At 48.7% G+C, this 12489-nt stretch overlaps 4 protein-coding genes across 4 annotated transcripts; 1 reads left to right on the top strand and 3 right to left on the bottom strand.

The window, feature by feature from the left end:
* Window positions 1–159: 159 nt before the first annotated feature.
* Window positions 160–2376, bottom strand: BO87DRAFT_32404 (protein phosphatase 2A regulatory subunit CDC55). The gene is made up of 6 exons (XM_025620054.1): window positions 2145–2376; window positions 1899–1939; window positions 1692–1789; window positions 987–1632; window positions 347–912; window positions 160–287 (listed from the first exon to the last, which is right to left on the bottom strand). Exons 1-6 carry the CDS (start codon window positions 2186–2188, stop codon window positions 264–266), a joined length of 1419 nt encoding a protein of 472 aa, XP_025481030.1. The 5' UTR covers window positions 2189–2376; the 3' UTR covers window positions 160–263.
* A 1193-nt stretch (window positions 2377–3569) lies between these two features.
* On the top strand, window positions 3570–5034 carry BO87DRAFT_32394 (uncharacterized protein). The gene has a single exon (XM_025620050.1). The coding sequence runs from the start codon at window positions 3867–3869 to the stop codon at window positions 4932–4934; it is 1068 nt and encodes a 355-aa protein (XP_025481029.1). The 5' UTR covers window positions 3570–3866; the 3' UTR covers window positions 4935–5034.
* A 195-nt stretch (window positions 5035–5229) lies between these two features.
* osm1 (putative fumarate reductase Osm1) lies at window positions 5230–7579 on the bottom strand (the record flags this gene model as incomplete). Its single annotated transcript, XM_025620378.1, has 5 exons — window positions 5230–5485; window positions 5557–7013; window positions 7080–7317; window positions 7405–7473; window positions 7540–7579. The coding sequence occupies 5 exons, from the start codon at window positions 7577–7579 to the stop codon at window positions 5388–5390; spliced, it is 1902 nt and encodes a 633-aa protein (XP_025481028.1). The 3' UTR covers window positions 5230–5387.
* A 1925-nt stretch (window positions 7580–9504) lies between these two features.
* Window positions 9505–12017, bottom strand: BO87DRAFT_434265 (KR-domain-containing protein; the record flags this gene model as incomplete). The annotated part of the gene is made up of 14 exons (XM_025627706.1): window positions 9505–10440; window positions 10499–10577; window positions 10627–10633; window positions 11025–11050; window positions 11168–11187; window positions 11317–11319; window positions 11394–11396; window positions 11472–11495; window positions 11542–11544; window positions 11618–11620; window positions 11692–11694; window positions 11768–11794; window positions 11842–11844; window positions 11913–12017. 14 exons carry the CDS (start codon window positions 12015–12017, stop codon window positions 9505–9507), a joined length of 1242 nt encoding a protein of 413 aa, XP_025481027.1.
* Between the last annotated feature and the right edge of the window lie 472 nt (window positions 12018–12489).

Below are 12489 nucleotides of genomic sequence, written 5' to 3'. Positions count from 1 at the left end.
ACAGGATAGAACGGACACCTCGTCCAAGGATGGAGAGAAGAAGAAAAATGGGCTAAAAGAGGAACGGGGGAACGACGAAGCACTTCACAATCAACTCCAACAGAAACAGCACAAGAAATGGATGCTTAACCGGAACTGACAACTTAATTTTGGATTTGCAACTGCTGCTGCTAGGAAACCTTAATTGTCTTATACCTGTCTTATCTTTGAATCACATAATGACATGTTTGTCCATTAAAAATTATGGCCACTTTGTCACATACTTACAACGCAGAGAAGACAAACAGCTGTACACGCATTAGGGTCAGTACATGTCCGATATGATCAAAAGGCGGGGCAAACGTACGTTATTTGTAGCAGCAATGGCAATACTGTCCTCATAAGGATGCCAGCTCATGTGCAGGATCTTCTTGTTAAAGTCGATTTGATCCGCATCGGTCTCCTTCTTCATGCGCCCGCCGACGCCAACAGGGCTGCCTGCTCTGGACCCATTCTTCTTTCCATTCGCACCCTTGTTCATCGGCGTGGGGACGCCAACCTTCTTCGCCTTGAAAGCAGACTTATCCGCCTGCAGTACGATCTCCGTCTCCTTGCTAGGGTCGGTGGGGTAGATCATGAAGTTGTTGTTGTAACTTCCAGTCATCACGTTCTCCGCATCGCCCGAGAAAACAACCTCGAACTTGTCGAAAATGCTATCATTCTCGTATGTATCACACAACCGCGGTCGCAAGTGCTCGTGGATGGGGATCGTCTTGACGGGTTGCTTTTCCATGTTGACATCCCAGATCTTGACGGTCAAGTAATCCCTGGACACAATGTAGCGACCGTCATGTGAAAACCGGACGTCGGAAATGGATGATATGATCTCTGAAAAGAAGGAACGGGAGGAGGCATCCTCTTCTTGCTCGAAGACTATACGAAAGAATCCATGTCAGAGGAGGGTGTCTTGCAGACGAAGGGGATAATTGCAGAAGAACAACACGTACGCTTGGAATGTTCATCGCACAATGCTCGCTGCCGCATGTCGGCAAGCTTGATTGTGCCCTTGGAACTGGCATACATGAACCAGTTGCAACTTTGCGGGTGGAACTCTGCAGCCGTGATAACTTCCGTGAGCTCCTCCATGTTCGCAGGTTTAATATCCACAATGTTAAAGCTCTGATCCTGAATATTAAGGTTCCAGAGGTTGATCCGAAGATCGTCGCTGCTGATAAACGTCTCGCCATCACTGTTGACGGAGATGCTGTTAATGTGGTATGCGTGTGCGTTAGCGTACGTCCGCCGAGGTACAGCCGCTACAACCGTGTCATGGTGTGTCATGCGGGGCAGCTTCAGCATCGAGGGATCCTTGAACGATACACGGGGCGCACGGGGAGCCCCTCCACCACCGACACCCGCAGGAGTCAGTTCACTCGAGAGGTTGTTCTCTGCGACAACCTTCAATGACTTGTCAAAGACTTTCCAAAGCTTTATTGTCTTATCGTTGGTCGAGAGGAGGAAGTGGGAGGCATTTTGCCGTCTGCACCACTTAATTTTGTTGATCTTCTCTTCGATCTCCAAAGATTTTAGGTAGTCAAACTCCGGCTCGTGCGATTGGAATTCGGTGTGAAATTTATATTCGCAGGTTTTTTTCTGACAGACTGTTAGAGACGTCTGTCCTGAGGACATAGAGAAGGCGAGGGCATTGCTACCGTTTCGTTTCTCTCGAATAACACCACTCGTCCTCCCTTGTCACCCGTAGCTAGGTAGTTTCCGGTGTGGTCAAACTCGACGGTTGAGATGATATCCGCTGGCGAGCGAGCGAGCGAGCGAGCAATGTTAGCCGGCTCTGAAGGGATATGGTGCGGGGTTGTAGAGCGGGAGCTCAATATTCAGGAATATGAGGTGTTTAGACGTACCTTCCGTAATATCTTCCACGTCTCCCTTGTCACCAAAACATCTAGAGAATGATTAGCAAGAATCGGATACTGCGGGCAAGTCATTTCCTCGAGAACGGGCGGATATCGCAGTCCCCCACAATATCCCGACACCCACTCGATCCTCACCCGAATGTAGAAGAAAACACGACAAAGATCGAAAGTCGGCGCATCCACCGGAAACAACTAGCACCACTGCAGCACAGACATGCAAGGGATTCTACTCACTGGGTGAACTTCCAGGTAGGGGTACCTGGTTCCCGGTCTACCATTTTCTTTTGCAATTACCCTTTGTCGGGGTTGTCTATCAGCGACCAAGAAAGGAAGGGTCTAGGGGCCGCAAATCGAGGATCTCGTTTGCGACGGCTAAGGCGGGGTCTGCAGATAGCGATTTCGTGCTGCGAAAGATTCGAGCTGAAGAGAACTTTTTTTCCACACGACTGTCTAATTTCGTTCGAAGCGAAAAGAAGAGGGGTAGCGGTGGGAATGACGGACAGGCGGCGAGGAATCGAGATCGAAGTGAGCCCCAAGTGGAAACAAGGAAGGTCTGGAATATCCGACTAGGGAATGGCAGAGGCGGAGAGGGGGAGGAAGGAAGCAAGGCCGCAACGTCCGACAGCAACGTGAGAGGCGGAGAACCGGGCTGAGTCACTTGCAGGCTGGAGAAGACGAATGATTGACAGCCAGGAGCTGATCAGGATAAGAAGAAGAGGAGGAAGAGGGTGTAGTTAAAATGGTGGGGGTGGGGAGATAGGGATTTTTGTTTTTGGTCTTTTTGGTTTGTGACTTTGAAGTCGGGAAGAGACACCCTTCTCTTCTTGAGGATTTGAATAAGTGGGTTGTGTTTGTGTTAGTGTCTAATAATAATGGAAAACCCAAAGACAAGCACAGACCAGCCGTACTAAAAGACGACGGTCGGTTTGAAAAGGGTAGAAAGAAGGAGGGGGAGAGAGAGGGGGGTGGAGGGGAAGAGTAGTTGAGGGCGGGTAAAGTGGGAGGGAGAAGAGGATGACGATGATGGAGCGAGATGGAGGAGAAGTGGTGGAGGAGAGGGAGAGGGAGAGAGAGAGAGAGAGAGAACTGATGTGGTGGTGGTTGAGGTGAGGCGGTGGTTTGGCAAGACCCGTTCAATCGGTGGTGGGGAGCAAAGTGGCTGCCCGTAAATCCACACGCAGCATTCAACCCAACCTTAGTTAACTCCTCCGTACTAGTTAACCTAACCTAACTGTGCCGGGCGCTGACATCAACCACTGTCCCCTCCATTGCAACCCATTGTGGTTGTTCTTCTTCTTCTTATCTGCATCCATTGTATTATGCATGCCATACTCCTCCGTGAAGGACCTTCTTCTGGGTTGAAGAAAGGCACTTGAAAATTCACTCCATAATTGACCTGGTCTTCTCCCTCGTCTTCAAGGAACAAGATTGTCCTGGCGGTTGCCTTTTTGTTGATCCAGCATGATGAAGCTCGCCTAACAAGATATACTACTGACCACTATTGAGGCCAACAAAGGATTGAGGGGTTCACTGGTAGTTGGTAGTAGGTGGATCTCGGTCGGATCATATACACAGGAGCCAGGAATGCGAGAAATATCTTCTGATTGAGGAATTAACCCTCCTCAACCCAGTCTCTGCCACTCAATCTTCAATACTACTAAACCGTTGCAAGCTTCATGGTTCCTGCCGCGTTGCCTGGAATCTCAGGACTCCCGCACCTTTCTGGCCTGAGGCTTCCTCACATGCACGCCTTCCTACGGATCCCGACTCCCTTGGGCCGAACAACTAATCATTCTCGTCCGGAATATCGACAGGAAAAAAATACTAGCCTCTCTTATCTTTGCTTTTTCTACTCAATCTGAAATTTCTCTTTTGAATTGTTTGTACTTGTCTTAATGTTGTTGGCGACCTGGTACTGTACCTCACTGGCAGTAGCACTGACTCTCCCCGCCCGCCATGTCCGACCAGAAGAAGCGGGGCAGTGACGACAAGGTCGCAAACACTCACCGCAACGAGACCAATTCCTCCCAAGGTACCAATGACCGTCCGGAGAGCCCTTCTCTAGCTACTCGAATCCAAAACTCAGCTTCCGGGCTTGCAAAGAACGTTTTTTCCGCCCCTGGCTCGTCCGCAGATTCCGCTCAACTGCTGGCGGGCAGCGGTAAGGCCGGGCACTCATCGTCACACTCGGCGCTAGCCGCAGCCCAACAATACACAGATACTTCTACTACTTCTGCCTCTTCCTCAACTGGGAATTCCTCACTACCTGCTCCTGCTGAAACGTTTCGCTCATCTTCTACTACGCAACAGGGAGGGTTCCAGCTCCTTCCACTCTCGGAAGATGAATTCCAGCGTACTTACGGCGCGGAATCCCTTGTTGGAAACAATGACAGCTTCATTGCAGGTCTAGACGCCGACGACACTACCAGCAAGGGGAAAGGGAAAGGAAAAGCAAGAGATACATCAACGGACCCATTCTCCAGCGATGCAACTAATCCAAACACACTCGAACAAAGATTCCTACCCGACCGACCCTCTCTCCTCCCATCCGACGGCGACGCAGTCGTATCCCTCCTCTCAGACCAGACCTTCGATCCCGAATTCCCTCCCACAGCCGACGAGCCCGCCGAGCTCGTCGAAACAGAGCTGCTACCAATGCAACTCACGGCCGAAGAAAAAGAAATGATCGAGTCCTTCCGCCGTCTTACACCCCCGACATCGTCCGGCAATAACACATTGACATCCCGCAGTCTAGTCCCAGACATTGGCGACTTTCTAGACACCCTCCCCCCAGAAAGTCATTCCGACGTAGCCACCCTGCGAGACACCGTACTGACCGGTCTCCCCGGCGCAGCGGACTGGCTGAGTGTCGAGGACCGATACCATGACGAAGTCTGGGGCTACCTGCGCCCTACGCTAGAGGCTGCGGCCAAGGAACTGGAATCCAATAAGGACTCCGGAAGCACGGAGGAGGGGCCTGCCGTGCGACGTCTGAAGATGATCTTGAGGCACATGCAGCAATGATGACCCGGATTTGCCGAGGACTAGTACTCCCGGCTTATTCATATGTTGGTTGATATATTGTATTATAATGATCGGATCGGATAAATGGATCCCTGCCGCTAGGATATATATATATATACATGTTCTATTCGATTTTCACTGATCATGATATACTAGTAGTACTGGTATCGTTGCAGCTACTATTTACTAGTTATGTGCTACTCTCATTACCAATGTCTTACAATATCTGCTGGTGACTGTCTAAGAACAATTGAATAAGATTGTATCTTACATACTAAGGACAGATTAGTGACTCCTGAAACAAGAAAAGACTATTCATCATCACCAAGGACGTGTGGACATGAACATGCTCGACAAATAAATAAAAGACAAAAATGGGTATGTGATCTCTTCCGGGTTAGTTTCTCTTTCTCCAACGTGTATATCTCCAATTCTAATTTTCATGGAAATGTTTTACAGCTCAAGGCTAGGGGTCTGGCCCTTGACACGGCCGATCACAATGTGACCGGCGTACTTGGGGATGACCTCGTCGTCGTGGAGCATTGCGAACTCTGTAATAGAGGTATGAAGTTAGTATATATGATTCGGTGATGGGGATGGAAAAAAGTTGTGGAAAACATACCTTCTGTGGCATCGCGGCCCATGAAGTTGAAGAGAGCGTTAGCACCACCAGGGTGCTCGTCGAGCCAGTTGGTCACATCCAGCACGACACCCTTGACGACAATCCACAGGTCGTCCTTCTTGTTGTGCTTGGCGATCTCCTCCATCGAGTATTCCTTCTCGGGAATGCTGAACTTGGCGGGCTCCTTGGGCTTGGCCGTCTCTGCGGCACCGGCAGGGGTGGCAGCCGACTTGGCGCCCTGGGCCGCGGCAGCGGGGGTTCCAGCACCGGCGGCGACCTGGCCACCGGCAGCGCCGGAGCCGCCCCATTCGACGGAGATCTTGCCGGGCGTGGATGGGTCGATGTGCAGGGAGATCTGGCCCAGACGCTGGGCGGCCGTGGAGGCACCGCCGGAAAGCAGCTTCTGGAAGAGGTACTGGCTGGCGCTGTCACCTGCAACGCGACCGTACACGACACAGCCCAGCAGAGAAGAACCACCCAGACGGTTAGCACCGTGGACACCACCAGCCAGCTCACCACAGGCGTAGAGGCCGTCGAAGGCCTCCTTCTCGGAGTTGAGAACCTGGGCGTGCTCGTTGATCTCAATACCACCCATGGTGAAGTGCAGGACAGGCTCCATCAGAGCCACGTGGAAGTCGTCATCGATGCTGAAGGGCAGGTTGTGGAAGAAACGCTTGTTCCAAGGGTCCTTCTTCTTGCCCTCGGCGATCAGGTTGTAGTCGTCGAAAGTCTTCTTGAGGGCAGCCTCGCCGCAACCGATCTCCTTGGCAAGCTCCTTGCCGGTCATCTTCTTCATCAGACCACGGCCGGAGTAGTGGCGGGTGTGGAAGTCCAGGACATTGGATGCCTTGCTGTTGAGGATGAGGCGGATGGGCCACTTGCCCTTCTCCTTCTCCTTCCACATCTGTCCCGAGACATAGTCACGGTGACCCAGTTCATCGGAGAACCGCTGGCCGTCCGAGTTGAGGAGGAGACCACCCTCACCACGCAGGGCTTCAGCAGCCAGGAACTTGAACTTGGCGGTGGGGTCCTTGGGGTCGACAAGACCCGTGGGGTGCACCTGAACCTTATCCATGTCGATACCGTTGGCACCGATCTCCATCAGCATCTTCTGACCATCACCAGTGGCGTGAGTGCCGTTGGTGCTGGACAGACCGAAGGTGTCGGGGCGGTGCTGCTTCAGGAGCGAGCCATCACCGAAGTCAGCAGCGTAACCACCAGTGGCCAGAACGACCACACCCTCGGCAGTATGCGTCTCGCCATCGTACTCGTAGGTAACACCGGTGACATTGTTTCCGGACTTGTTGATGGAGGTCACACGGGCCTTCTTGATGATCTGAACACGGTCGGGCTCAGCCTCGGTGAGCTCTTCTAACCGTTGCATGAGGGCGTATGTGATGGCCATTCCCGGGAACTTGGCATCGTGGCCACGATGCGTACGGGGCTGGGAGTGACCGCTGCAGAAATTAGCATGGGTTGCGCGACAACAAAAGTTCGATGAACAAGGAGAGCGCAAGACTTACCCTAGCCGGGAAACAAGGGTGAGATCGAGGTTGAAAACATCCTGCAACCACTCGACGGCAGCGGCAGACTTGTATGTGAGGACCTTGATGAGCTCGGGACGAGCCTTATCTCTGGCGGACTTAAGGGTATCATCGTAGAATTGCTTGACGCTGTCGGCGATGCCCAAGTCGACCTGGGTGCGCGTCAAGGCGCCGTTAATGCCGGAAGTGGCCTTGGTGGAGTTGCCACCAAAGAAGGCTGTTTGGGTCAGATCCCAGGTCCTTAAATATAAATAACAATAATGCGGCTGCAGTTATCGCAGGGAGCTGTGGATTATAAACATACCCTGCTTGTCTAGAACGAGAACATTTCCACCGTTAAGGTAGACGGTGTGGGCGGCACTAAGCCCGGACACTGAGAGACGAGGCAATGGTCAGCAATGCGGGGAAAGCTATTTCCTGGCGGTGAAGATCAACTCACATCCACCGCCGACAACGATTACTCTAGGGGCGGTTGCCATCGTTGTGAGAAGAAGATGTAGGAGGAGAGGGTGAGGAAAGAGAAATCAGAAGATGAATATGGGGGAAAGAAAAGAGATGAGAGAAGAGGAGTTTAAAGGGTCAAAAAGCAGGTAGGAACAAGTAGATCTTTAAGCAGCAGGAGATCCGGGGGAAAAGAGAGAGAGAGAGCCAGGCATTCAGAAGCCGACGGGGGAGAGACTGAGTTGCTCACTCGGCCGAGGCTCATCTTTCTTTCTTTCCCCCATTCAATTTCCAACTTGGTATGTACCGTACGATTACCGTTCTATGACCCCCCTCCTCTTATCTTCTATCTTCTTCTCCCTTTTCCGGTCCGGTAATGTTCCCTTCTACTTTTTGAGATTCTTCAAAATGTCTAAAGTGGATTCGATTGGGTCTTTTTCTGTCTGTACATCTGTCTGTCTGGCCTGTGCTTTATGACTGACTGAATGACGGGTTTAGTTATACTACAATAAATAGACAGTAGACAGTAGACAGACATTCGATCTCCCCCTTGTCTTTGACATAATACTAGTGAGTTTTCCAGGGACCATCACATGCAGAAGTTGTCCGTCACCAGGAGCTGCAAGCTGACCCCTGCGGTGTTCTTCCCATGACATACTCTTACTTACTAGTACTTTGATGGCAAAAAGAAACTAGAACTCTCCCTGACTTTCACATGCCTGGAAATCCAGAAGCAACCTTCTCAGCAAATGAAATCGTAGGCTTAAGTCAGCGCGGCACGTCATGCTCTTGGATTTAAACTCTCACCCCGGATTCAAATTTCGTCTCAATTTTGAGATGATGGGGTGTATGGTCCATCAAGGTCCATGAATAAGATGTCTAGATAAATTGGGAATATACTGTCGCTCTTGAAGATATTAGTATCTTGGTCTCACAATATATATTCACCACAACAATAAATATACCTGCCATCAATAAGGCCCAAATCATCTATCTATATACTATCAATACACCCTATTTACTAAGTATCAAAAATACCCCATACATAACATACACCCATACAAACAAAGACAGGGTAGACACCCTGAAGAATGCAAATGTTACCCCAGGTGCCTGCCTCGAATATTTACCTCGGACCGAGTACCCCCATCTACCACCATCATCATCACCACACCACCGAATCTCAGATCAGCCCACCACACCACTACTCACTCAGCATAACCCCTGAAGAACATAATGCTACATAAGCATACAGAGCTTCAGCATACAACACATACATAACACAAACATACATACAGAGTACTCCGTACATACCAACAACCGATCCTCTTCCCGTCACCTGACCCCCCCGGCAATTGACCACCAACCTCGCTTTCCCACCAATCAGCATCCCGTGATTGAATTCCGACGACTCAAACTACGTAATGACGTAGATCCCGTCGTTTATTGAACTTGCCTTTTTGGGAGGGTTCGATTGCCGTCTCTTCTTTCTTTTATTTTGTAGGGATTTGCACTCACTCACTGCATTCTGCAGGGATAGATAATGATGCATTTAATTTGCCGTCTAGTGCTTGAACACATTAAATCTAAGATCTGTTTTCTTAGCGTCGTATGTATGTATGTATGTATGTATGTATGTAACTGGTCAGTACGGGGTTGACGGACGGACGGGCGAGAGAGAAAGTGAGAGAGTGAGGTTTCGGGAATAGATACCCCGAGAGAATCAGTTAGCTTCTGAGCATGAAGAACTCTCGGGGTTATTATTGGCAATTAGATACACCGAAAAGTTGTGTATGTTTTTCGGGCTTGCTTTTGCACAGAGTAATATATGGACTGAATAGTCTTATTAATTTAGCATCGTAGAGCTACTAGTACCATATCGTAGTAGTAGCTATTTAGACTATGACAATCTACTGTCTCGAAGAAGCAAACTAATTTGTTTCATAGCTCACCAGCTACTAACCTAGTCCACCACCTCGCTAAATATCTCTGCTGTCCCTTCATAAAGCATACCACTTCTCGGATTCTCAAGCTTAGCTTTATAATGCGCTACCAAGCGATCTGCAGTCATAAGCGCCCACCCTCCAACCGTTCGTGATTTAGCAATCTCAGCCACACTGACATCGAGATCCATATTCCGCCGCACCCAGCTCTTGATTTCGAGTGATGCAAGGGAATCAATCGGCATCTCCCATTTCTGTCCTTCGTCGAGAGCTTGCGATCCGATGAGTGACGAGGAAATCAAGCGAACGGTTTCCTGTATAATAAGGCTGCGAGATTCTTCTGTGAGCATGATACTTGGGTCTCTATCTGCTCGGAGGGTTAAACCTCTGAGAATGTTGCTACTGGTTTCACCGGGCCGCTGCTCAGAGGAAGCGTCGACGTTTGCGTAAGGTGCAAATCGAGCGTCTTGACTATGCCATAAAAGACGGACCGATGCATCGGAAAGTGGTCTGGTATATCCAAGTCCAATTATGACGGATGATGATGTCTGAGTTCCTGGATCAGCGGCGATCGGATCATGGGATCGCAGGATACATATTTCCAAACCCTTCAATACCTCATCCTCATCCAAAAGCCACGTGCCAACAGCTTGCATTGACTGTAGGAGTTTTGGCTGTCGGCTGATCAGGCCAACTTCGCCAACGGCTCCCAACACCAGAACTGAAGATGGCAGACCAAGCTGGCGACGATATCGTGAGAAACCTTTAAGGAACGTGTTTGCAGCTGCATAGTTAGTCTGCCCGGCATTGCCACAAAGTCCAACTACAGAGCCAAATAGAACGAAGAAGTCCAAGTCTTCCCTTGAGACCGCCTCGTGCAAGTTCCATGTACCCTGGACCTTGGGGGCCATTGATGCCTGCCAATCCTCATAGCTCATTCCGGCAAGGACGCCATCCTATACATAGAGTAATCAGTGCGCTTTCCATATCATCGCCTTGATGGCCTGAACTCACTTTCAAGCACAGTGACATCTGCAGGACTCCCTTCAAAGGTGATTTGCATATCGTAATGGCGTTTTTGCAGTGTTTGTTTCTGTTTGGAAGAATATCTTCCACACACACACACCCCACCCCCCACCCACCTTTGATCTATGACCCATGTCTACTAATTTCTTACTTAATTAACAGGCTTTCTACCCTGACAAATTATTATTTTGGGTAAAGTCGGTATCAATATTATATTAGCATATTTCGAAACACAACAAAAGAGCCTTTGCATTTGCATAACAGTATAGGGAAACCTAACTAAATAGGGAAAACCTAAACCAAGGCATCTGAAGAAACTCCAACTCTAGTCTCAACCATCAAACAACATTCTCCGCGGAGATAAGTCCTCACGTTGGTGAGTCATACTGTGGTATCATATAACTAGATGTCGCAGCCAAGTGTGTATTTACTAGGCTGAATTAGTATTGGAGTCTCAAGTCGCTCCTCAAAAAAAGGGGTAAACACACACACACACACACATACACACACACACAATGTTTACATCCCAACTCTACCAGCCTATATATTCTCAAGTCGCCTTGTAGAGGACAGCACAGTTACGCTATTCATATCCCGTTTCTGTCAGCCTCAATATTCTTAAGTTATTACTTAAAGAGACAGGGGATAAACACATACAGTCTATCCACATCCCATCTCTGTCAGCCTATATGTTTCCAAATTACCTTTCAAAAGAATAGAATCAGAGATATACCAACTATTCACATCCTATCAATCAGCTTATGTAATTCTCAAGTCATCTTGAAAGGAAGAGGTCAAGTACATACAGGCTATTCATATCCCGTCACTGTCAGTCTATATATTTTCAAGTCAACTTGCAAGTACAGAAGACTTAAATACATACATCCTATCCGTTTTCATTTCATCAGCCATATAACCTCAAGTTATTATTCAAAGAGATGGGGAACAAGTACATACACACTATCCATAATCCATCTTTGTCAGCCTATATATGCTTAAGTTGTTTTGAAAGAGAGGAATCAAAGACGTACAGGCTATCCATATTCCATCTTTATCAGCTTATATATTCTCAAGTTCACACTCAAAAAGACAGGGACAAGTACATACATTCTATTTATATCGCATCTTTGTCAGACTATATATTCTTAAGTCACCTTGAACAAGAGGGATTAAGTACATACAGGCTATCTCATGTCCCGTTTTTGTTAGTCAATATATTCTCAAGTTAACTTGTAAATAAGGGTGTTGATCACATACATCCTGTCCATGTTCCATCTTGTCAGCCTATGTATTATCGAGTCATCTTATGAATAAGAAAATCAAATACATACATCCTATTCATGTTCCATCTCTGTCAGCCTATATATTCTCAAGTGCTTTCACTAGGGGAAGGGGTACATACTTGTCTTTTTCCACCCCCGCTCCCCAATTGACTATTGGTGTGCGTAGTTCCTGCTGTCGCAACAGCGGCGAAGACAATCGCAGAGATGACGGCGAGTAACTTCATCTTGTTGGCGGCTTCGCGTTCTTAGAGGTAAGGAGTAAAAGACAATTTTGGGAAACGCAGTTGAATAATATCGTTAAGAAGGTATAGTGCCAACAATGGTGGAGGACTAGCATATATACCAGGGACATCAAACCGGTCACATGGATGCTTCTTGCCCTGCTTAGCCCTGTACAAGCATCCACCTTTGGTATGATAATCCAGCTACGCCACACAGCAAGATCTGCGTGATAGATGCAGATCGAATCACACTGCATGGATAGGCCTTGGTCTTCTCCAATCGCTTGATTGCAATTATATTGCTTCATGCACGTGCGCGCTCGCGGCGTCTCTCTTACTTGTGCGAGGAAGGGTGAGCTGCTCACCCAGCTCACCCAGTTCACCCGTTTTTAACCTTGACAATCCATTGCTTAGCGTTCTGAGATCACTTCAAACACCAGTGCAGCCAAGATCCTGCTGCCTAATCTCAGACATC

This window comes from Aspergillus neoniger (genome assembly GCF_003184625.1).
Source record: "Aspergillus neoniger CBS 115656 unplaced genomic scaffold BO87scaffold_12, whole genome shotgun sequence".
NCBI classification, from domain to species: domain Eukaryota; kingdom Fungi; phylum Ascomycota; class Eurotiomycetes; order Eurotiales; family Aspergillaceae; genus Aspergillus; species Aspergillus neoniger.
Note: the sequence above shows the minus strand (reverse complement) of the source record. Positions and strands in the feature narration are given on the sequence as shown.